The 25360-nt window shown below is 34.1% G+C and overlaps 4 protein-coding genes across 5 annotated transcripts; 3 read left to right on the top strand and 1 right to left on the bottom strand.

The window, feature by feature from the left end:
- Nucleotides 1-1758: 1758 nt before the first annotated feature.
- On the top strand, nt 1759-3610 carry LOC112090861 (zinc finger BED domain-containing protein RICESLEEPER 1-like). Its single transcript, XM_024163117.1, has 3 exons — nt 1759-2605; nt 2910-3142; nt 3284-3610. The coding sequence occupies exons 1-3, from the start codon at nt 1759-1761 to the stop codon at nt 3608-3610; spliced, it is 1407 nt and encodes a 468-aa protein (XP_024018885.1).
- A 1928-nt stretch (nt 3611-5538) lies between these two features.
- On the top strand, nt 5539-7791 carry LOC21390793. Its single transcript, XM_024163180.1, has 2 exons — nt 5539-5779; nt 5960-7791. Exon 2 carries the CDS (start codon nt 6209-6211, stop codon nt 7571-7573), a length of 1365 nt encoding a protein of 454 aa, XP_024018948.1. The 5' UTR covers nt 5539-5779; nt 5960-6208; the 3' UTR covers nt 7574-7791.
- A 2094-nt stretch (nt 7792-9885) lies between these two features.
- On the top strand, nt 9886-16785 carry LOC21390794. Its single transcript, XM_010088843.2, has 9 exons — nt 9886-10648; nt 11062-11191; nt 11309-11805; nt 12226-12306; nt 12736-12840; nt 13498-13611; nt 13743-13826; nt 14282-14353; nt 16050-16785. Exons 1-9 carry the CDS (start codon nt 10310-10312, stop codon nt 16317-16319), a joined length of 1692 nt encoding a protein of 563 aa, XP_010087145.1. The 5' UTR covers nt 9886-10309; the 3' UTR covers nt 16320-16785.
- Nucleotides 16786-19101: 2316 nt separating this feature from the next.
- Nucleotides 19102-23878, bottom strand: LOC21390795 (NAC domain-containing protein 21/22). Of its 2 annotated transcripts, none has more exons than XM_010088844.2 (3): nt 23528-23878; nt 20028-20308; nt 19102-19824 (listed from the first exon to the last, which is right to left on the bottom strand). In XM_010088844.2, exons 1-3 carry the CDS (start codon nt 23760-23762, stop codon nt 19294-19296), a joined length of 1047 nt encoding a protein of 348 aa, XP_010087146.2. In that variant the 5' UTR covers nt 23763-23878; the 3' UTR covers nt 19102-19293. The 2 variants fall into 2 exon arrangements, with proteins under 2 accessions (XP_010087146.2, XP_024018979.1); XM_024163211.1 differs by having other exon boundaries at nt 19102-19827.
- Nucleotides 23879-25360: the final 1482 nt, after the last annotated feature.

Genomic DNA, 25360 nt, shown 5'->3' on the forward strand with positions numbered 1-25360 from the left:
GTGATGGAATGTAATTCAGTGGTGTAAATGAGCTAGGCCTGCTAATTTTCCCTCTACTGCAAGTCTGACTAGAATGTTACCAAGAATGTTGCAGCATTCTACTATCCTGTTAACAGAAACTCGTTGATGCATAAAGTTCTTCTGAATTGATTATGACTGTGGTCCTTTAAGCTATTTCTGACACATTCCTATGTGAATCCAGCTCTAGGACTGCAGATTTAAGCTCAGGTTTCATTAAGTTATGCAAGGTGAATAATATATTCCTATGCTATCCACTAATCAAAAACTCAGCAAGCTTATTGAACAAGCATCATTCATGCTAATCCGATTAAGACTTACCCTTCCAGTATTAATCTCAATCTTGTATCCTAAAGTTGATGGCCAATCAAGAATAGAAATAGACATTAGCTCACATAAATGAACAGGAATAGTAGAATAATAGCATTTCAGAAACAACTTGTCATTCTAACAATATTGGTTCCATTAGCAAACCTAGCTACATCAACTTAGTTCATAATGATAGTTACAAGATCCAAAGCTCCAGTATAATCCATATCTAGAATTAGTAACTAAATGACAAAAGAAAGTTAAGCTAACAGAAGAAGAATAAGTTCAGCTGGATCTTGGATTCCTCTGTGACCGGCCAACAATGACCTTCAACTTCCAGCTCTCACGTCTCTGTATTTTCCTTCTACGCTGAATATTACTTGATGTTCTGGTTTCTTCAGCTTTCCTCCGAAGCTTTTTCCTCTATGAATAATGCCTTTGTGTTGTGTTTTCTGGTGTCTTGGTACTCTCTTCTGTGCTCCCTTTTTTGAAACAGCCACTGTCTTCTTTTTATATTAATGCCCGATTCTCTCTCTTCCTCTTTTTCTCCCCCTGGCGGCTGCCAACTTGTCCTGAGAGAAACATTCCCTTCTAGGGCAACACAAGGGCTGAGGTGTCACTGCTGATGTGCACAGTGGACCCATTTGACACCTCCTCAGCTAGCTCACACGGATTCCTTTCTGTCTGCTTTGTCTAGCTAGTGCGCTGACATCAATCAGCTGCCAGCTAATCCCAGAATGTCGCCCAGAATGCTACAGCATTTTAGCCCAACAATTTCCTGCAAGGAACTCACATAGAATTAGCCAGTTTTTCACCTATTTTACTTCCAAATTACCAGCATTCACTTCAAGAGGTGCAGCAATACGGAATTAGGCCAAAGTACATGCAACTTTACAAATCTAACTTAAAACAAACAAAAAACGAGAACAAATACTCATGGACAAACAATTTTAGGCTATAAAACCAGTGGATAACTCTAATTTCTTAGAGTTATCATTTTTACTTGACTTGTTTCTGTCTTTATCTATTCTTTGATTGTCTTTTTTGTCCGTTAGATTTATTTCTTGGCAATTTTTTGTGTGATAATCTATAGGATTTTTTACATCAAATTAGACATTTTTATGGATTGTAAAAGATCTATTAAAGAGCCATGTGTGTGCTTACTACTTGGGAACCTTTCTAAGTTTCTATTTGTGAAGCCCATTATACATGAGTGTAGAAGATCTAAGTTTCTGATTTTGTTTTCTCTTAATTCTATTGTAGATGAACAACAATGATTTGGAGGCACAAAGTGAGAACAATGATTTTGAGGAATCAAAAGCTTGGAACTTTTTTGACATCCTTCCTCTTGGTCCGAACAAAAAGCTTAAGAGTGCTTGCAAGAAGTGTGGACAATAATATCTTGCTGCTAGTAAGTATGGAACAGGTAACATGTTGAAGCATATTAAAACTTGTTTGAGATTAGACACTAGAGATATTGGTCAAATGCTTATTTCTCGTGATAGTAGCTTGTCATTTGGCTCTTGTAGCTTTAATTCTGAAAAATGGCGTGAGTTGATGACTGTTTGTATTGTTATGCATGATTTGCCTTTCCAATTTGTTGAGTACAAGGGATTAAGGGCTATGCTTCAATATCTATATCCTGATGTGGAATTAGTGTCTAGGAACACTGCTAAGGTTGACTCTCTTAAGTTGTATGCAAGGGAGAAAATAAAAATAAAAAATATGTTGGATGCATGTCCTGGTAGAATAAGTTTGACATCTGATATGTGGACTTCATTGACTACTTATGGGTATTGGTGCATGACTGCTCATTTTCTTGATAAGAATTGGAAGTTACATAAAAGAATTCTGAGTTTTTGTCTTATGCCACCTCCACACACTGGGATAGCACTATCTGAGAAAATCTTTTCCTTATTAAGTGATTGGGGAATTGAGGAAAAGATTTTCAGTATAACTTTAGATAATGCTGCTTCAAATGATGTCTCTGTGGATGCATTGCTAAAGCAATTAAACTTGCGTGGTTTGTTGCCTTTTCATGGTGAATTTTTTCAGTTGAGATGTTGTGCCCATATTCTTAACCTTGTTGTGCAAGATGGTTTGAAAAGTATTGATAAGTTAGTTGAGAAGATTCGAGATAGTGTTAAATATGTTAAAGGATCACAACAGAGGAAGCAAAAGTTTTTAGAATGTGTTAAGTTAGTGTCGATGGGAAGCAACAAAGGATTGTCTCAGGATGTGGTTACTAGATGGAATTCAACTTATCTTATGCTTGAAAGTGCTCTCTTTTATAGACACGCTTTTCAAAATTTAGAATTGAGTGATTCTAACTATAAGAATTGTCCTAACTCCGATGAGTGGGAGTTGAGAAAATATCCAAGTTCTTAAAATTCTTCTATGATGCCACACTTTTATTTTCTGGCACAAGATATCCCACAGCAAGCTTGTATTTCCCAGCAATTATGGAATGATATATAACCCTAAAAAATGCTGCCCAAGGTGAAGCTGAGTACTTGAAGTCCATGGCTATGCATATGTGGCCAAATTTTAGAAATATTGGTTACAATTCAACCCCATTTTAGGCATTGCACTTGTATTCGATCCACGGTATAAGACGCAGTTTATTGACTTTTGCTACAAGAAAGCTTTTGAGCTTAACTCTAAGGAGTTGTTATCATTGCGTGCGAAGTTAGAATCCCTTTTTCACGAGTATGCTTTGAAGCTTGATCATTATGTCTCACCACCCACTTGCAAGAAAAAGGACAAGGGTAAAGCACCATATGGAATGGAAGTAGATGAGTCAGATTTGATGAAGGTAATATTTATTTTTCTTATATATTTACATTCTTGTACGTAGTAATATTTATCTTAGTAGTTACTAATGTTTTATTTTTTTTTTCAAGAATTTGATGATGTTTCCAGTGATATGTTTTATGCTTCGAACCAAAAATCACAGTTGGAATTGTATTTGGACGAGCCTAGAATAAAACGGAGTTATCAGTTGGATATTCTCTCCTATTGGAAGAGAAATCAGTGCCGCTATCCAATTCTTGCTGCCATGGCCCGTGATTTATTATGCATTCTTGTATCAACAGTTGCTTCAGAGGCTGCATTTAGTGTTGGCAGTTGTGTGCTTGATCAGTTCCGTAGCTCTCTTAAACATGAGACTGTTGAAGCAATTGTATGTACAAGGGATTGGTTGTATGGAAATGAAGGTATATTCTTCAAGTTCTTCATTGTTCTCTTAAATATTGTTACTCTCAGTCTCACAAATGCTAATTAGTAACTCTTTTCCCTAGATGGATTCAAAGTATTTCATGAAGATATGGATGAGCTCATCAACAATGTCGTTAATCTTAACATACATTCTGAAAAAACTGTCGACCAAGCTTCTAACTCCGGATGCGCTTGAATTTGATTTTTATTATGGTTGTGTAATGTTTTTTTTTTTTTTTTTGCTTCATTTGAACTATGTGGTTTTAGGACTTTGTTATGCAGGTTTCATTTCATGTGATGTTTTCTTTTGCATCAATATGGTTTTCTTTTGCATCAATGTGGTTTTGTAATGTTGTTGCTGAAACTTTATTATCTAGATCTAGGTTTGGACTTTAGTGTTGAAACTTTATTATCTATGCTTGGACTTTGGTACTTGTTAAGATCTTTACAAAATGGATTGAAATCTACAATTTCGTGTCAATTTCAGTTCACCAGATTTGTGTCGTGTCTCGGGTTCGCGGGTCAATTCGTGTCACGTGTCACTTTCGGTTCGTGGCATGTCGACCCGCAACCTGACCGTGTCGTGTTCGTGTCGCAGTTCTCAATTATTTTCGTGTCACGGGTCGTGTACGGGTCACATGAAAAAAAACAACACGGCACAAACACGACACGAACACGATACGCGACATGAATTGACACCCCTACACACATCTACCTGCCGATATTTCTGATATCCAATATTTTTCCGTTATTCTTCCAAAATTTTCACCATATTTGTGGACACATTGTACAAATTACACTATAAACTCATTAAAAATCCATATTTTAACAAAAATTTCTTGATATTTATCAATATTACTTCAAAATTCTTACAAGAAAAAAATTTACAGTCGAAAGATATTTCAAGACATCTAATAGACAATACTGTTAGTTCTGCTCTTAAAATTTCTATGGGAATTTGTTTTTAGTCTGCCTTATTGGTAGTTTTAATTTTTGACCGTTAAATCTTGTTAAAATCAAATCAGATTACAAATATACTAAATAGACATATTTTAATATAAATCTAATAATTGAAAAATAAAATACTATTTGTATTTATTTTTATAAGAACTATCATAAAAAGTCTCTAATTTTATATTATTTTTGAAAATTGCTCCACGTTCTCATGTTGACACTTTTTGAAGGGTGGGGGGAACAAAAATAAATGGACACTTTACAAAAACACTACAAATTTTAAATTTGGATTGATATATGCTAATAAATATAAATTATTGTAGATAATATTTAAATATTACAGTTAAAAATACTTAAAAATCGTAAAATCTATAAAAATCACAATTATATACATAAAAAACTATAAAATTAACATAAAAAATAAAAATATTAAATGAAATACATAAAAATATTAATATAATTTCACTTAATATATGAAACTTAAATGATGTTACTGTGTTATATTTTATATAATTTTAATACCTATAACAAAAATCAATTTTAAACTTTAAAAACTGTGCATATAAACTGTCCATCTACTTACAGTAGTATGATGATGTGAGATGACATAAAGTTGAGATTAGTTAAAAGATAAAAAGTAAAGTAATAAATATATAAAAACTAAATGTGTAATTAATTAAGTTTTTTTATTTAACTGAGTTTTTAATTTTAAATTTTTACGGTGAAATATTCTTAAAAAATATTACATTTAATTTTTTTTGTTACAATTAAAAATTTTTAAAAAATATTATATCTCAGCTTAAATTAAAAATTCAAATTTACAAAGTGAATTTTAAGTTCTGTTCATTTCACCGATTCAAGTTTAAAATTTGAATTTTGTTACAGTAAAAAATTCTGAGAAATAGTTATATTTAATTTTTTTACTACAGTAAAAAATTCTCACATAAAATTACATTTCAACTCAAATTAAAAAGTTAAAGTTTTTTTTTAAGCTGAATTAGTGTGTTTTTATTTACCAATTATCATTTGTTTTGGGAGACCATCAGAAGAACGTAGTAGTTCCTCTCCCTTCCTATCTCATTTCATTCGCCCCCACCCCCACCGTGGGTCCTCCGCACTTGGCTAGAATCACCGGCTGAGCGCCGCCGCAGCTCCTGCGCCTGAGCTCTCCCCAGCTCCTCTGCTCCGCCGCGCAATTCGACTGTGGGCCCACACAAGATCTTCCTCCACCGCCACCCCCACTCCAGATCCGTCCGGATAGGTCCGCCAGCAACGTTCGCCTGTAAGATTCTTCTTGTGTATTCAATTCCAAAAATTTAACTAGTAATTATAAGACCAAACCCATTTTCTAAATCAACTAATCACACCACAGTGGAAAAAAAAAACACACGCGCGCACAATAATTAGTTGGCTTGTTGATGTTGTTTGGAATGTGAATGCTTCTTTCTTTGGCTTTTAACAGTTGCGACTTGCGAGGATTATCTACACACATCTCTTGTGGAACTGGAACTGCAAGTAGAGTGGGTCTAAGCTCCTAATGCGAATATGAGTGTGCTTGAGTTGAGGTCAATTTGTTCGAAATTCTAGGGCTTTTCACTTAACTTTGTAGGAGATGAATGCTGGTTAGGGTTTTTGTTTCTTCATGGAATAATTAGTTGGTAAGTTCTGATATCAGTTCTGTTTTACATTCAATCAAAAAGAAAGAAAAAGAATGGAAGGGCATTTGTCTCAAGGAGGTATGATTCCTGGTGGAACTTCTTCTTCTTCCTATGGAATTGGGGGTCTTGATTTGCAAGGATCAATGAGGTCTCATCATCACCAACATCATCATCAGGGACAACACCCACATTCCATACACCCGCACCAGTGCCCATCTTCCTCCGTCCACGAGATCGGATCATTACATAATTGCGATCACGCCATCTCCTTGGCTGATTACAATAAGGGTGCAGAGAGGAGCAAGAACTCAGCCACTGCCAGTGAGGAGGACGAGCCGAGCTTCACTGAAGAAGGTGTTGATGGTCACAACGAAGTCAATAGAGGGAAGCCGTGGCAGCGCGTCAAGTGGACCGACAAGATGGTCAAGCTTTTGATCACCGCCGTGTCTTATATAGGGGAGGACGCAGGCTCAGATTGTGGTGCTGGTGGAGGAAGGCGGAAATTTGCGATTTTGCAGAAAAAGGGAAAGTGGAAATCTGTTTCCAAGGTCATGGCTGAAAGGGGTTACCATGTTTCACCCCAGCAGTGTGAGGATAAATTTAATGACCTTAACAAAAGATATAAGAGGCTTAATGATATGCTCGGGAGGGGCACTTCTTGCCAAGTCGTCGAGAACCCTGCTCTCTTGGATGTGATAGATTATCTAACTGAGAAAGAAAAGGATGATGTTCGGAAAATATTAAGCTCAAAGCACCTGTTCTATGAAGAGATGTGTTCTTATCATAACGGGAATCGCTTGCATCTGCCTCATGATCTGGCGTTGCAGCGTTCTCTACAATTGGCTCTTAGAAGCAGAGACGATCATGATAATGAGGAGTTGAGAAAAGTACACCAAGATGATGACCTTGATGAAGATGACCCGGACGCGGAAACTGATGATCATGACCGCGACGACTTGGAGGACAATAATATTAACGCATCTTCACATGGGGACAGGGGAATGTATGGGATATTAGTGGAACCTGGAAAGAGGTTCAGGCAGAGTCAGGGCGGTGAAGATGTTGGTTTTGGGAGTTCTTTGAGTGTTCAGGACTGTAACAAAAGTTGTTATTCCCAACCACAAGTGCAACAACTCGGTCAAACTGATATGAACCACGCCCCACCTGATGGCACAAGGGTGGCGTGGCTGCAGAAGCAGTGGATTGAATCTCGCTCGCTGCAATTGGAAGAAAGGAAGCTACAAATTCAAGTTGAGATGCTGGAATTAGAGAGGCAACGCTTGAAATGGCAAAGATTCACTAAGAAAAGAGACCGTGAGTTGGAAAAGCTAAGGATGGAAAATGTGAGGATGAAGCTCGAAAATGAGCGCATGGCATTGGAACTAAAGAGAGAGGAAATAGGTGCGAGCTTTAGTTAAAATGACTTTGCCCGTCTGACCGCAGGGTTACATGCTTTTTTGGTTTTGTTTTATTTCGTCTCTTTTAGTATTATTTTATGTATCTTTTTTTTTTTTATATATATATAAAAAAAAGTGAGTTCAATCAAACGGCGTCACTCGTTTCAGTTTGAACAAAACAACGCATCAGAAAGTAAGTGGGAGAACCTTTGTGAAATGACAACTCTGGCTGGTTTAAACTTTAAATGTTAGGAGTTAGGACTCTTTGTATCTTTGACTGAGTGGCAGTTGATGAGCATATTCATTTCAATGTTTTGTTTGCGTTGCAGTCGTCTTTACGATTATGATTATGTGGTAAGTTATAACTAGAAAAAAAAGAAAGGTGGGTCAACAATAATACATCATCAATATCATTAGCCTGCACTTGCATCTGCATGTTTGGCTCTACGCATTTGAGACGTTTGGTTCATGTATTAGAATTATGAGATTAGAATAATTTTTTATGAAAGAAAACATTATAACGAACCATGAACCATGATTCGAATCAGGGTATAAATCCCTTTACTAAACGTTTAATTTTATATGTAATTGAGGCGCACTTTGTTCTGTCTTCTGTGGTTTACAAAAAGTTGTTGTCATCATGTCCTTTGGCTTTTTCACCCTGTGCTGTGCTGTCTAAACTCTTAAGATCATTAGCAGAGTGGGAGGCCGAAAACCCCCCTCATCGCTGCCTCGGAGTCGGACATCACGTCCTCTGCCGAGATCGCCGTTTGCTCATTCATTCTTGTCTGAATCCATCTCGTTCTCGCAACAAGATTTTACCAAACGGAAAAAAATGAATAAATAAAGAAGAAAATTGACACCTAATCTCTAGGAAATTTCGACATTGGTTTTGGCTCAATTTTCATCCTCATGCAGGCAGTCGTCGTTGTCGCAGTTTGTAATTAAAAGAGGGCACTTAAAATTGAATGCCGCAATCTACTCTTACCTCACCCCATCTTAGACTTAGTTGCAACTTGCAAATAATAAAAACTGAAATTAAGAGATGATATTGGGCAGTTGGATATGTTCACTAACCCAACTAACAGCCCCATCCCTTTATTTTATCTTATATATATTATATTATATATAAAAGGGAAAATATCATTTTAATACTTTGTGTAATATCAAAATATAATTTTTTATAATTTCATACAAGTATCTCAACATTTTTAAAAATAGTTTTTTAGTACCTTGAGGCAATTTTTTAAGACATAAAATGTCATTTATAGTCTTTACTTAATTTATTCATATTTAAAAAACATATTAAAAATATTTTTAAGAAATCATAAAATAACAATGAAAAAAATCTCAGTTTAAAAAACTTAAATTAATTAATGAGATTATAACCATTTTTTATTTACGTGTGTTTTTTATGAGAGAAAATACTGTAGTGAACCATAAACCATGATTCGAATCAGAGAACGAATTCTCCAACCAAACGGGCTCTAAATTTGACGTGTTCACATCTCAAAATAGTGTCTAAAGGTACCAAAATACTATTTTGTAAAACGTTGAGTTACGTGCATGAATTATTAAAGACACGAACGCATATTTTAATATAACACATGATATTAAAATGATATTTTCCTTAAAAAAAATTGTCACCCAATTTTAAAAAATAAATCGAAAAAGGGAGAGGAGTTTCATGAATAATAATAAGTCATTTTTTACTGTGAGATTCAAATAAAAAAATTTACTAGTGGAGTCTATTTTTAACTATAGATTAATTTTTCAACACTTATATAAGTCTCTATTAAAAATTTTAACACTAAATAATCTGACGGTTTGAAAAATTAATTTAATGGTAAAAGAATAACAATAATAATAAAAAGAGAGGGGGAGATGATTAGCAAAAAAAAGACGGGGGGAGAGTGAGAGAGAGTTGGAACATTGGAAACGTAGGACCCACGGGGCTCATAATTGTGCAAACTCACCTCCAGGCAGCCAGCACATCATCAACATTCAACGCCAAGCGCAAGCACTCTCTCTTTCTCTCTCTTCCACTTTTACTAACAGAGAGGAGACGAGAGGAGAGACAAAAAGGAAAAAAGAGAGAATTCCCCTAAATCTATTCTAATCGAATGTAATCTTACTTCCCTTTCTTTTTCTCTTTCTCGTGAAAAACCTGCACTCACTCGCACTCCACTCTCCAATCGAATGTAATACTACACACATATATATATGTGTTAAATTAAGTTAGGGTTTCGTAAGTTTTTGTCCAGAAATGAAATGAAATCGGACGTCCATTAAACCTCTTTTTCTTCTTTTTCTGTTTCTATCTCTAGGGTTTCCATTCGACTTTTTTTTTATTTTCCTTTTCTTTGTGGTTTTGGATTTGGCTTTATCTTTACTTTAAGCTCTGTTGTTTAACATTTTCACTCACTCAAGTCTTGTTCCACTTGGAGGAGCATTGATTGATTATCAAAGGCTTGCATTGCATTGCATTGCATGTGAAGCAAAGCAAGCAATTCCCAAAAAGATGTCTCGGTGGGTCTGAAAGTGTGACCCCAATTAACTCTCTCTCTCTCTCTCTCTCTCTCTCTCTGGCTTCTCAACGAAACCCACCTTTTTTCCTTCGATTAGGGATTGGGGCTTTAGGGTTTGTAATTGTAAATTTGTAATTTTGTAATTAAGGCGACAGCATTAGCATTGTGCATTGTAATGGAGATTGAATGATTAGGGGCTTTGTTTGTTTATTTGCTTCTGATTCCATTGATGGAGGACATTGGGGGGCTCTTCAACTTGAAGCAATTGTCTTTTCGGAAATGCCTCAACAACAGCAAGAACAAGTCTTGTCGTTCAAAGTCTTATGATTGTTGTTCGTGGATCAAAACAATTGGGGGCTTCGCGGATCGACACTGGCCCGCAATCTGCCTCGGATTCGGGAGGCTATGGAGGTTCGCGTGGACGTTGGTCGTGTACTGGAAATGCTGCGTTTTGAGGGGATTCCATTCCCTCGTAGCATTGGGCTCCGCCGCTCTTCTCCTCATCATCTGGAGTTGCTTTCTCTCTTTGACTTCCCTCTCTTGCTTGCTTTATCTTCTTCTCTCTATGGTATGTACTTTGTACTATGTACTATGTAGTATGTAATCAATCTTTACTTTTCTCATTTACTTGGCCTTGCATACATTAACACATTGTCCGATTTAGTATGTAATGCCTACCTGTACTTGATGCTATTCGTGTATTACAAAACGCGTAGAAATTCTCGACAAAATAGCTTTCACTTGTTATTGCCTACGGATTCGAGAAGTTTCAGAGAAAGTAAAGCTAACAGCATAGCACGACAATGAATCCCCTGATTAATCCTTGGCGTTTAGACGTTCAGTCAGACAACTTTTATCAAATAGAAATACATTTTCTTTCTAGTGATCAATAAGTAGTTATAACCCGACTACATAGCTCTCTTTAGGATATACATTGAGATGTGAGAACTCTGACTTAAGAGTTTGTTTTAAACGTCTCAGGGAGTTGCTGGAGCTGCTGTTCAGTATCTGGGATACACTCCGGGACTTTTTATTGTCGGGCTCTTTGCGATTCTCATTTTATGGATGTATGCTAACTTTTGGATAACCGGAACGCTCTTTATAGTCGGAGGTATCATATCATATGCCTTAAATTATCATACTTTTCAGGAACACCAAACAATCACATACTTACTTCATTATCATATACTTCCATAGTCATCCTTACTATATATATGTCTGTTTGTAGGTTATTTGTTCTCCCTAAAGCATGCACGGTTGGCAGTCTTAATGGCAGCCGTCTATGCTGTGTATTGTGTCAAAGTTCGAGTTGGATGGCTCGGTGTTTTTCTCTCCATTAATCTTTCATTCTTATCGAATGACGCATTGAATTGGATGCTCCAGTGGTGTGATAGTGTGAGAGAAAATGCACATTCTGAAGAGCAGAAACAATCAGAAACAATTGTTGAAGACGACTTTACTGAAGAGTGTGAATTCTCCACTCCAACTGAAGAATCTGAAAATCAGCATTCTTATTGTAATAAAGCACCCACTAAACCGCCTGCTTCTTCTGTTGTGAAAGACATGCCAAAAGAAGCTCCTGCTAGCAAGGTGGTAAAGGAGCAAACTAGTTCAGCTGATGAGATGAAAAGAATTTTGAACAGTATTGACCACTATGAAGCACTGGGATTTTCTCGCCACAAAAAGATTGACGTTTTAGTCCTTAAAAAGGAATACCGCAAGAAGGTATACGTTTATACCCCTCCAAGTGTGATCTCCAGAGTTTTTAACTTAACGAAAATGTACTTAGTAGGCCAAGGCTCTATCTACTAATGATATAAAGCCACACAAATCAGCTGATCGAAACAACCATACTATATTTAGCCGAATACTTTGTTTCTTTTTATGGATTTCGTCACAACCATGGGGTATTCCTTTGAATTAAAATTATGTTGAGTTAGAGAAACTTTTTCCAATTATGTATCTGCTGTTTCCTTTTGAGGACACCATGTACTCCTTTTTGCAAGCTTTTGATTGATGAATTTTTCGAGCTTTATATCTTATATATATATATATATATATATATACACACACACACACACACCCTTCTCTAAATTCCTACTGATTCCCCCTTTCTTTTCCTCGTATATTTTTGTTCCTTTGTAGGCCATGCTCGTGCATCCTGATAAAAATATGGGAAGTCCATTGGCAAGCGAGTCGTTTAAAAGACTTCAGTGTGCGTATGAGGTAAAAGTAAAACCTTCTGTTCAATCTTCAAGCATGACTAAAACGGGAAATTCATTAACTTTTAGAGGTGTTATAGTTGTTGGCTTGTCTACCAATGGAAATAATATCTTCTAAACATGATTGGGCAAACTATTAAGTATCATATGGCATACAAAACCGAACATGAAGGCCTTCCAAACAACCGAAACCAAATGCAATGTTTACAAGTTTTAGATGAAATATCACAAAAACAATAATGTAACACAACGAAAAAGGAAAAATAGTTTTTGGTGACATTTTTTTCCTCCCTTTTTATTTTGAAAAGAAAAGCAGAATTAATAGCATGATTTAAGCAAATAGTGCCTTGGAAAACATAGGCTTGTGGCCTGTAAGAAGCAGCTAATTTAGTCACGGTCAAGACAGAAGAGTCATTAACATTATACATTTTAGGTCCTTTCTGATTTCACAAAGAAGAGAGACTATGATGAGCAGTTAAGAAAGGAAGAATTCAGGACTAGGAGTGTTTGCCAGCGGTCACATAGCGCTTCAACTCAGGTGAGATTTATTGTGTTTCTTGTAACTTATTGATAGCTCATCGCCTTATCCTCAGATCAGTGCTCAATGTATGTTTTCATGTTAATAACTTTTTTAGTATTATTTCTTATCAAACAATCCGTTATCCATTATAGTGTTAAATTTTTATGTGTGATAAACTTAGGAGGGAAGAAAAGGAGAAGGAAAAAAAGAGGAGGAATCAGTATCTCACATTAAACAATACAGTTTTGTTGTGAAATATTTATCACATCAGTGAAATCTTCTTTTCGGGCAAATAAAAGAAAAGGTGTCTAACACCCTTAGATTTCATTTGGCTACATTGTAGATTTCTACATCTAAGGAGTTTAGGAATTCCAGATAACGTGTATATGATTTTGTTGCATTATAAAAGCTCTAGTATGGATTGTGTTTTCCCTTAAAATTTTTTATTTTATTTCATTTTTTGGGGGGACAGTTTCGATTCTTTCGTTTATACTACTAAAGTAAAAGTTATGTTTTATGCTTGGAACTGTCGAAAATTGTCTTTTCTAGTTTATTTAGGCATATCACTGCAGATCTCCGTACTGGGCTGAGCTTAATTGAATGTTCTGAGACTATTCATTATATGCTGATTGATCTCAATCATATTATGTTTTATTGCATCTCCACTATAAACAGGATGGCTCTGATTATTGCTCTGAAGAATCAAGACGTATTCAGTGCACTAAGTGCGGAAATTCTCATATATGGGTGTGCACCAATAGGAGTAAAGCCAAGGCTAGATGGTGTCAGGTTAGAAATCTATTTTTTCCTCTAATACTCAGCGTGTGTTATACTCTCTCCACATCCCTCTCCTATTCAACCGCATACCCATTTTGTGCTTATTTGTGATGTGTAATTTATTGGAGTTGTTCCGTCCTCAGGATTGTTGTCAATATCACCAAGCAAAGGATGGAGATGGTTGGGTGGAATACAAAGGCTCCCTGGTCTTTGATAGACCTCAGAAGGTAATTTCCTTCCAATAATTTGTTTTCTGGCTTAACATTTTTGCTAAAGAGTTCTAGCTTTTAAACAAGACGCGATTCTTTTTTTTAACCCTCTGATTTTTTTTTTTCTTTTTAATCCTCGTGCACCATTCAAAACTTACATATGAGATTTGTTCATAAGAAGTAGAGTAAGATGCTAATTAGCTTTGCATGTTGTGGTTTAATGCAGTTGCTAAAATTTGCTATAAATTTTAAATGTATATGGAAAAATGGTCTTTCAAGTTCAAATAGTTGCTCCTTATCGTGTTTATCATACTTGTTATTTCCTTACTTCTTTTGATTTATTGTGAATTGAGAATGTTCCTAGTTTGTACGTACAGTTAGTGGTCAATCATTACAAATAGACTTTCGATTATTACCATGGAGATCCGAAGATTTTTTTTTTTTTTTCACAAGTTTGTTTTATCATCTTTTAGGTGGAAATACCGCGTGCCTTTGTTTGCGCTGAGAGCAAAATCTTTGATGTTTCAGAATGGGCCATTTGTCAGGTATGTGACTCGAATTTTTTTGCACGTAGATATGCATGCACAACGATTCCTTTATTTCGAAATCCCATATTATTGTTTTGCATCATTTTTGCAATTTCATGCCTCACTTTCCGGACAAACAGCACAAAATGACATGAATTAAGTTATATGGAATACGAAGACATGTTTCGTTGATTTTCTTTCTTCTTTCTTAGCTTCTTCCAATATCTTGTTCTCTTTCAAGTCTTTTTCTTGTGTTTACTTCAATAAAGCTTTTTTGTTTTTTTTTTTTGAGCAAACAGAAAGTATCTAAAATACATACAATCCATGGTGGAAAGAAATCCAACCATTAATGCCTTTTTCTATCCAAGGAACAAGCAAGAATAAAACATCTGATGTTAAAAAACAACACATAAGATTTATCGAACTGCCTAGAAGAAAAAATAAGACATGATAAAGATCAAGGATCAATTAAGTTGTTGGAGACATCAAACAGAACCTGAAAATATTTTAAGAATTATAATAAGGGAATAGAAGCAAAAATCAAATATTAAAGGTAATAAAGAATGACTTATCTGTAAAGTCAAAAATTCTAGGTTGGATGAAAAGGTTGACACCATAATAGAGACGTTAGAAATGTATAATCCAATGACGTGAATGCTGTTTGTTTGAGGAAGTAAAGGAAGGTTGTTTAGACCTTCCCTACAAACCTCTATATCTCCTTATTTGAAATATGTAGAAAATGAAAAAACTTTAAAGGAAAATATTAACCAGACTAAAATCTACAAACACCTATGTTTGAATAATAGTTCAATTTAAGTAATAAAAACCCTATCACAAACATGTAGACTCAGATTAATAAAATCTGATGTATAGTTCAATTCTCAACTATTTTAGATCCAAAACACCCGACAAAAACCATAGCACATGAGTAGAAAATTGATGAATAGTAATACTTCATAATTCATCGAAACCGACATTCAACTATTAACAGAAACAGATCAGGAAGACAAATGGCTGTTATTAAGAATAGAAAACAGAAAAAACTACAGATATAATAGGAGGAATATTATGAGAACTGAAAATTTTTTAAACAAGAAAATCAAGAGTTGTAGGACGTCAAAATTGAAGCAGTATGATATCTTAAAGGACTTGAGAAATTCATTAGTAGGAACTGTTGAAACTCCCAAAAAGGGAGACTATTTAACTCTTACAAGAAGAGACTGAAGAACTTTATAGAAGTGATAATAATAGTAATGGATAAATTAGTGATAACATCCACAAAAGGGATAGAAACTAAAGAAACAAGGATTAGAGAGTCTCAAGAGAAGTAGTCATATAAAACAGTACAAATTATAAAATACAAACATGATTAGAGAGTCTCAAGAGAAGTAGTCATATAAAACAGTACAAATTATAAAATACAAACACCAGAATCTAATAAACCCTAAGAGCAGAGACTAGTGCATGAGGAAAGAAGTCTAAACGATTAAGTATTGTAACTTTGCTAGGTACATGTTATTAGTCTAATAACAATAAAATCAAAATAGAAAGAAAGGAAAGATTCATCAGAGAGAGTCTGCCTCAGGAGGAAGGAACTATGAGAGAGTGTTTGTGTAATTTAACTGAAGATAATACTAAGATAGCAAACGATAAATTGCTGTCAATTGTAGTATATCAAACGTTATGAGCTCAAGAGAAGCTGTATTCCATTCAGGGCATGGCATGCAGGCCTAATACCCATCGGCCAAGCTTCCACGTAAACATGGTTGGCCTGGAGAAAACCCAAAGATCCAACTCAAGTAGATACCCTTGGGAGTTGGATGCTGAAATGATGGATGAAGACGAAGAAGAATTTGAGCTCTGGCTCCAGCAGGCCCTTGCTTCCGGCCTCTTTTGCGAGACCTCAAAACGCAGAAAGAGTTGGAGTCCCTTCAAGCTTCATCAGAAAAAAAGTAAAAAGCAATGGCGGAGAACATCATGTTGAATAATTATGCGGAGACCTTTCAGGGACGAAAGTCGAAAATTTTGCTGCCGACCCCTAGAAAGAAGAGTCACGTTCTTTTACATGCTGTTTAGAAGTTGGGGATTGATCGGCTGCGTCATAATTGATAGGTTGCTCGTGCCACTAAGAAAACAAGGTAACGAGTTATTAGAGATGGGAAGAAATGGGCTACTTTTGTTGAGATTAGAAGTTTGATGGGTTACCTTGTGTCGCTGCCCTAAAAGTTAGGGTTTATCAGGCTTGCGAGCGGTTTTAATGGCGCTCATTGCAAGTTTCAGGAAGAGGAGCATAAGCTCCTCATAATTGTCAATCTGTGTCTTGTTTTAACCAAATTTGTGACCTTACCTTAATGATACATACAAGGTACCCTTGTAGGAATTCAATGTGGACTTATGCTTCTCTTTCTGTACATATTTTTCTTGTTAATAAAATTTTTTAGTTCCTCTTGCTGACAATGATATGCTTACGCTTTGGTATCAAATATGAAACATAAAGACAGGTAAAAACACGGCATGTTTGCCGTTAGTGTCATTCTCATGTGGCAGATACATACATACATATATATATATATATATATGTATGTATGTATATATGTATATATGCATGTACAATTACATGGAGAATTTGTTGCTCGCAATTATATGAAAACTTCTTTAGTATTGTTCTATTGCTCAAAGGATGTGTTTGTGGTGACCTAAGTCTTAATTTAGTGTATATTCTCTCCAATTAGAAGTTGAGGTTATAGAGAAATATTTATATATAAAAAATAAATGGACTAATTTTGCCATCGAGCTTCAGAAGCAGAAAAACTGAAAAGGCCTGATTTTGGTAGTTTAGCGGTGGGCTTCTATTTTACTAAAACATATTCAATTCCACTCACGGATTCCTATTACTTTATTTCCCATGGCGGTGTGTGATGGTATAGCCACCGAATTATGATGTGATACTGATAATGGAATCGTTTTCTTTCTTTTTTATTTTTATAGAAATATAATTGGTACATATTGATTGATTTAGTTATTAACACGTACTGACAAGTGTATTGCTACATTATTATTATTATTATTATTATTTTGTGTGTTTAGTAAAAGCTGTTACACCAGTTGACTTTTTTTAAGGGAAATTATATTTAATTAAAAATTGATAAACAATCATCTCGGTATAATGTTAATGACTCGTTAGAGGGATGGACGCATGCCTGAGGCCCGAAAACAAGAGAACATCTTGACACACTAACAACTAGCACATATAAAGCTCGAATTGAAGAAACTTCTTCCATGGAGATAGGCTTTCAAACGCTGGAAAGAAAAATCACCAAACCCCACAGAGGGGACATCTATACGGCATAGAAAAAATTTTAGCCGGACCAAAATAAGCCTATCAGAAGACATACAAACGGCCTTAAGCTGATAATAAAAAACTAACAACAAATAGCAAAACAAATGAGGATCGGGTGGGGAGACCAACGCCTTTATTACAAATACGAAAATTACATCAAAGAAATAGAAAAAACCTATGATCACCGCCATTAGAAACCTTTGGTGAACGGCAACTAGCCAATGGGCCTTCAAGGGAGATTGCCAGCCAAGAAATCTCAACCATCAAACGACAAACTCGCATAGAAACAAAGCCCATTCATTCGGCTTTTAAGCTCCAAACCGGTTTAGATCCACCTAAACGAAACTACCACACTGTACACCGCCACTATCAACGAGAAGCTCGCAATGAAGTTTTGTGGCCGAGAGCCGGTGACGTGCTCGAAGGTGGCCCTGGAACTCCGGTCGTCATGTACTCTTTTTCTTTGGTTCGTGTGGGGGAGAGAGAAAGTTGAAAACCCTAACACATCTTAGTTTAATTATTTTCTCTTTAAAAAAATTTAAGAACCGATTATTTATGTGATAAAAAATTTATAAATAACATCGTTGGTAAACTAATGATCAGTTAATGAATAATTTACAGAAGTCTATTTTTTTTATAAAAAAAATGACATTTACATAAATAGGAATTAAAAAAAAAAGATAATCCACTGCAATTTTTTGTTCATGACATTTTATTTTATTTTTTAATGAGAAACAACCAAAACCCCGTCTTAAGAAATCAAATCAGCGAATCCTTTTTTGAGTTGTTGTGATCTCATAATTATGATTTATTATCTTTTTAACTTCATAATTAGGATATATTAGTTTGTTATTTATTTATTTATTTATCTATTTGAAAGGATTAGTCTCTTCTTTATAATAAATACGATACATATATATATATATATATATATATATATATACCTGATTAGTTACACAGAAAACGAAAGAGACGGACCCAATTTGGCTTTTACATACACCGAGTCCTTATGGTTGTCCCTTTCTGTTTGTAACACAAACTAACAAAACTAGAAAAATATGTAGAGTCACACTCACATCCATATTTACATTTATTCTTGCTCTAAAGAAAAATTCAAAAGAAGAGAAGAACTTTCCAAAAGTGCCCCTAAATCCCATATTGATTTGATAATGATATGTGTCATGGAGTAGCTACGACTAGGAGGAGCTTCTAATCATATTCATGCACCATCACCGCCTTAAGGCCTTTGTACTTCATATATATATCCTAAAAGTAAAAAGAAATAAAAATATGTAGAGATTTTCGCATAAATTATTCTCAAATTAACGTATGCGAATGACAGCTAATTAACTCAAAAGATAGAAAAGTCTTGAAATCATATATGTGTATATGATTCTAGACTCGAATTACGTATCCGTGGCATTGACATGTTCTTGTTCTTGATCAATATTGAACTAGAAATGAAGTTCCTACGTCATCATTAATTAAAATAAACATATTTACAAACTGCATGTTATATCTCTTTATGTTGATCAACATGTCAACATCAATCCCACAAACTTGTTACATAAAACTAGCAAACAAATTATGGAAAAATGTTGTATTCGTGGTTTATGTATCAATAGTGGGCCCAAACGTTGGGCATGCCCACCTCGGTCTCGGAGAGGTTGTAACTCTCTGAAGTTCCTTCTCCGATGCTTAGGGTTACGGGCGAGCCCGATCCTTTGAAATCGGGAGTGGTGAGCTGATTAAGAATGGCTTTTAAGAGCAGCTCATTGTCAGCGCGTGAAAAAGAAAAAGGGTCTAAATCAACCAAGTTTGGCACACCGAGCGTGGCTGCTTCTGCACGAGTACTAGTACCTGTCTTCGCGGGCAAGTTTGACAAAATCAGGTCATGGTAATTTTGTGGCAAATTGATGTTGTGGGAGAGGCAGGGCACTTGCTGATGGTGATGATCGGGGGTTTCGTGAGGCATAGGAGGCATAGGAGGAGGCGTAGGCTGATCAAAGCTTATGTAAGCATCCATCAATGCGGGGAGAGAATTCGATTTCATTCCCAATCCCATCACATCGCTGCTCGCCAATTTTGAAGCTGACGCACCGCCCTCTTCTCTGCTTTTGTAGAACACTCTACACAATACCCAATCTTCCTGCTTCATACATCACAGATCACATACATAATTCACAAATCAGCTTCCCATGATAACTAATTCAGTATAAATGTTTTTCATTATTTGTTTCCATAATTCAAAATATATAAGATATAAAAGTCAAAAAGATTGTAATATCCTAAGTGACGAAAATTTGATGGGAGAAAGAGTATCAACAATAAAAAAAACAGTAAATGAAGTACCTTAAAAGAAGAAAGTTTAGTAACAAGAGAACCTTCAAGCCTGAATTCATGCATAACCCAATCGGTTTTCCTTCCTTTAGGAGCCCTGCCTTGGTAAAACACCAAGGTCTTTCTCATCCCAACAAGGGCCCCGCCACCGCCCTTGCGGAGGACGGGCCTATCTTTTCCGGTAGCCTTCCAATAGCCCGATGCCGTTGCTCGATTTGTACGTAGCCCTGTTGCATACTTTCGATCCCTTTGGCTGTAAAAGTACCAATCCTTCCCTCCCACACACGCACTTCCTACCAACACAACATTCATGCATTATGACGCATACAAACCAATCAGATTGTTTGATTTATAGAGACAGTAACTTAAAATATAGATAAACAACACCAAAAAAAGTAATAAAAAATATCATACTTGTGTTGTACAGTTTTGAAGCATTATATTTTTATCAACTTTCTTTAATTACTTTACTTTACCTTTTAAAAAAAAAAAAAATAGAATTCTAGTCATCTTTACTTGAACTGTAGAATGAATATTTCATTACTATGCCGAAACTCCATTCAAATACATAAATAAAACAATATAGTATAGGTGTATGGCAACAGATGCCAAAGAAACCAACAAAAACAAAGGTCGAATATGATAAAGGAAAATTATTTTTTGTATTCAATAATCGTCTTTTTAATTGTGGATAGTATTAGCTGAAACCTTATCTAGTTGTATATAAATATATGTATGTATTTTATCTTTATCTTTATATTTATATTTATACATGTTGAAGCGTCAATCTCAATATGCTCTCATTAATAGAATTTTTTAACGCATAACTTCAATTTTAAAGAAAAGTTGTGCATATGTGTGCATTATTAGGTATATAAAGCAGCTAGTACACAGCTAATTTTGCTCTTTCAGTTCTTTTGTTTTTTGGTTATTGCAATATTCTTATTACTAAAGTGTCCCAACTGAATTCGTAGTTAGTTTTACACATAATAAATATAATTTTTAGGGGAAAATTTTCAATTCCAATATCACAGGTAGTGTTCTTTTGAAGAAGAAATGAATGAGTTCTGAATATTAGCCAAAAAAATAATAATAGTAAAAAGGAATAACAAAATCCTTTAAAAAATAAACTAAAAAATTGGAAATTTTGGGAAGGAGAGAATTATCATAGAAAGATTGTTTCTACTCGGTCTTAATCATTTTGTCTTTGGACAAGCGACATGAAGGGATATAATAGGGGCAAAAAAATCCAAAACCATTTCTTAAAAAAAAAAAATCCAAAACCATATTATTATTGTGTGCTTTTTTCTTAATTATTTTATCTTTTGGACAAGCAACATGAGGGATCATAGGCCTCATTTATTTCACCAATTCGAGTTTTCAGTTTTAAGTTTTTACAGTAAAAAGCTCTCAGAAAATGTCACATCAACTTTTTTTACTACAGTGAAAAGCTCTCCGTAAATGTCACATCTCAACTCAAATTAAAAACTCGAATCCGCGAAGTGAACGAGGCTAGGGGCAAAAAACCTCCAAAATTATTACTTAAAAAAAAATCCAAAACCATATAATTGTGTGTGTGTGTGTGTGTGTGTGTGTGTGTGTGTTTGTGATTGTGTTTTTTTTTTTTTTTTTTGGGTCGCTCCTAAGAAAGTCATATAATTGATTAGGTAAGGATGATATGAATGCGACAATTTAAGCAATTCCAACCCTAAATGCAACTGCTTAATTTAATGACACGTGTTTGGAAACTATTGGGTGGAATGAAGACTTGCTCTTCCATTGTTATCCCAATCACTTCTCAGTTTTTGCATGAGACGGCACCAAAAATAACGTCCATTTCCTCAAAAAGTAGTGAATAGAAGATGTTTTGTTTTTATTCAAACTTTTGTTTTTAACAATATTCTTTGGCATCTTAGTGATAAAAATCGCTTTTCTTTTGCTCAGTTTTGGTTTCAAGCACTGGCAGAAATTAAATAATAAAAAAAAAGCAGAAAAAAAAGATATAGGAGTGTGAAGTTGGCAATAACCAAACCAAAAAGGGCAAAAAAAGGATTCAAATATATAAAGATATTTATGGAGATAAGACTATATCGAATGCATATAATTATTAATGGCTTGGCAAATATCTAATGAACTTCAGATATTTCAAATTAAGAACAATTTTAGTTTTTGTTAAGATATTTTTACATGCATATATGCCACAAGGTATTACGAGTTGAAAATAAAAACAAAAAAAAATTGAGATATATACAAACAGTATTATTTTAAAATTTCAAAATAATTTAGTGTATATATATATATATGAAGTCCATAATAACTAAACTTTTTTTTCTTTTTTTTTTTGTTATCATATAATACTACATATCTTTGTTATTACTATTTTTTTCTTTTACTCTATTGCAACATGAATCCACTCATGATTATTTCTAAATAGGGTGGTTCTACCCACACACTCTTTTTTACTCTCTATAACTCCTTCTAAATACACACCCCACATAATTTTAAAATGGTTGAATTTAATTTCTACACACCTCTATTATTCTAAAATTACCCCAAACTATATTCATAAGATTATTAATTCTTGATCATTTCATTTTTCTTTTCACACCCATTATTCTATTTTAATTTTTATTTAATATTATCATTTAATATTTCTCTATTTTTTTAGTTGAAGCTTTAGGCATGACGGCTTTTTTTGTATAGGAAAAAAACTTATTAAAATATTTTTTAAAAAAACATAAAGGACACTCAAAAATATAAAATAGAAAGCAATATGATTCCAGCAATAAAAAACAAAAAAAAAATACGGCAACAAAATTATTATATTTTTGAGGTATTATTATTGAGATGTGGGATGTGTGAAGGGAAAAAAAATATCATTTTTTTATAATAAAATTTAATTATGTCGTTTTATATTAGAATCTTTTCTAATAAGAAATTATAATTAAAAGGGGAGTGTAGAGAGTAAAGAGAGGTGTGTGAATACAAAAGAAAGAAGAAGGAAAAGGAAATGATCTAGTATATAATTGGTATAAAACTAATTATAACAGCTAGTGAGGTTGTCATGTTTCTAACTAATTAATTAGGCCCAACAAAATGTTATTTTCTCATTTGTCTTCATAACTTTTATGTACAATACAATTGCCATTACATATGTATCTTCTTCAAACAAGAAATCGAAAAAAAAAAATCCATGAAAACATCAATCTTAATTAATCTCAATATTCTTATAATTACGTAATATTACCATTCTACATCATATATTCTTATCAATTGCCAACAAAACCAACCGAACAAAAAAAAAATTAAAACCAATGAAAGAAAACTCATCTCATCATGATTAACAGAAGAACAATATATGTGCATGTTAATTTGTCATGATCAACAAAGATACTTGTGTGCGTATATATATATATATATATATACACACACACACACACACATGCACAATCAAATCACACGCACATATATAGAGGGAGAGAATTGTAAAGCATTAATCAGTTATTAATTACCTGGAATTTCCCAAGGTTCAGACTTGTTGAGGTCAACGTGAATGAAAAGAGAGGAATAATATTGATGGCCATTTGCAGAGTGATCGCAAGAGAGATTAAGAATTTTGTTGAAGAGATAATCACAAACGAGCTCTTCATCTCTTGGATGGAATCTGAATCCTGCTGGCAACTTTGACTCCACCATGCTTATGCTGCTCATATTATTATTATTATTGCTGCTCAATATCTGATCCATCTCACACTGATAATATATATATATATATATCAAATATTATTCTTAATAATCTATTTCCTTCTTAATTTCTATGTAAGAAAGAAGAATTGCAGAAATCTACAAATATGTGAAGGAAAGAAAAGATGGATAATTATTAGGTTCAGAAAGCTAGCTAGACAGAGAGAGAAAATTTCTTAAAGCAAATTAGCAAGTGGGGTTTGTTATATATACACACACACACACACACACAGAGTATCGGAGGAGGAATAGAAAAAAATCAAGATGGATTAATAAGTCAACTGGTTGTAATTTCGTGCAAGGAGGTTGGGTTTGACCGTCAATTCACACCCTCTTTATTCTAAAGTTTTTCAATTAATTGTTATGATACATATCAATTATCTTGCTCTATTACGTCCAAGATAATTAAACCAAAAATAGCGATGTTAATTAGTTTAGTGTAATTGCTAGTTCCAAATAGAACTACTTCTCATGATTTTTATTTTGGGGCGATTAAAAATATCTCACGTACTTTGTCGTAATGGTGCTTTCAACTTTGTATTCTTAAGAAAAACGAAATATTGTTGTATTTCTTAAATTGATTGAAAAGTTATAACCAAACAATAAATTACTCTTGTGTTAACTAATGACCATGGTAACATGTAAAATTGAAACAAAAATTGAAGGCCACCACTATAACATCTAAAAATAAAAACGTAATGTGATAATTTATTTAATGTAACACGTTTTTTTAAAAAGAAGTAGCGTTAAGAAATTTAACTATCTCAGACTATTATTAAACTTATTTAGTTATTTAACATAATACGAATATTAGAAATGTGTAATATTATTTAATTATCTTAGTATCTCACAGTTTTAATATTTTAAGTAAATACTTATATTAGTTTTTATTTCTAAATGTTATTGGTGCTATATCATATGCGAACGCTTTTTCAATTATACTTCAAATTCATTTCTCTTTGGAGAGAATCGGTACACGTGTCATGATGACATGGAGAAATAAATCACTGTCAACATTGTTATTGTAACATAAAATGTATATTTTGCTGAGGAGGTGGTGGGCCCTTCTTTTCCAACCCTTTTGGATTAGACAGACAAACTGGACCCCGTGAATAGCCACCTTCAACTAGTTAATCTTCGAGAAAATTTTAAGTTTAACATTTTTTTTTTTTTTCCAACTCTATTATTCATATCACTACATAAAATTTTTATACCATTAAAAAGGATACCTTTCAGTACAGATTATAAGGGGATAATCTGCAGATTATAAAAAATAATAATCACTAAAAATAACTTGAAAGTTATTCATTAGTAACATAAATAATAGTATTATTTTATTGATGAGATTGTTGAAGATTCCCATAATCTTCAATCTCTTTCAACAATTAGTTGGGCCCATTCTAATAGCCCACTCCCTGTATATGACCACTCCACGTCCACATGCTAAAGGCCTCATCTTGCCTCGTCCTCACACTCTGTACCATACTAGTACTACTTTGTTTTGTTTCTTTTTTTTTTTTTTGGCTTAGATTTTTTCTTTTTTTTTTTTTTTTTTTTTTTTTTTTTTAAATTAATTTTAAAAAAAATTTTCTTTTTTTAAA

This window comes from Morus notabilis, unplaced genomic scaffold (assembly GCF_000414095.1).
Source record: "Morus notabilis unplaced genomic scaffold, ASM41409v2 Scaffold929, whole genome shotgun sequence".
Taxonomy (NCBI): Eukaryota; Viridiplantae; Streptophyta; class Magnoliopsida; order Rosales; family Moraceae; genus Morus; species Morus notabilis.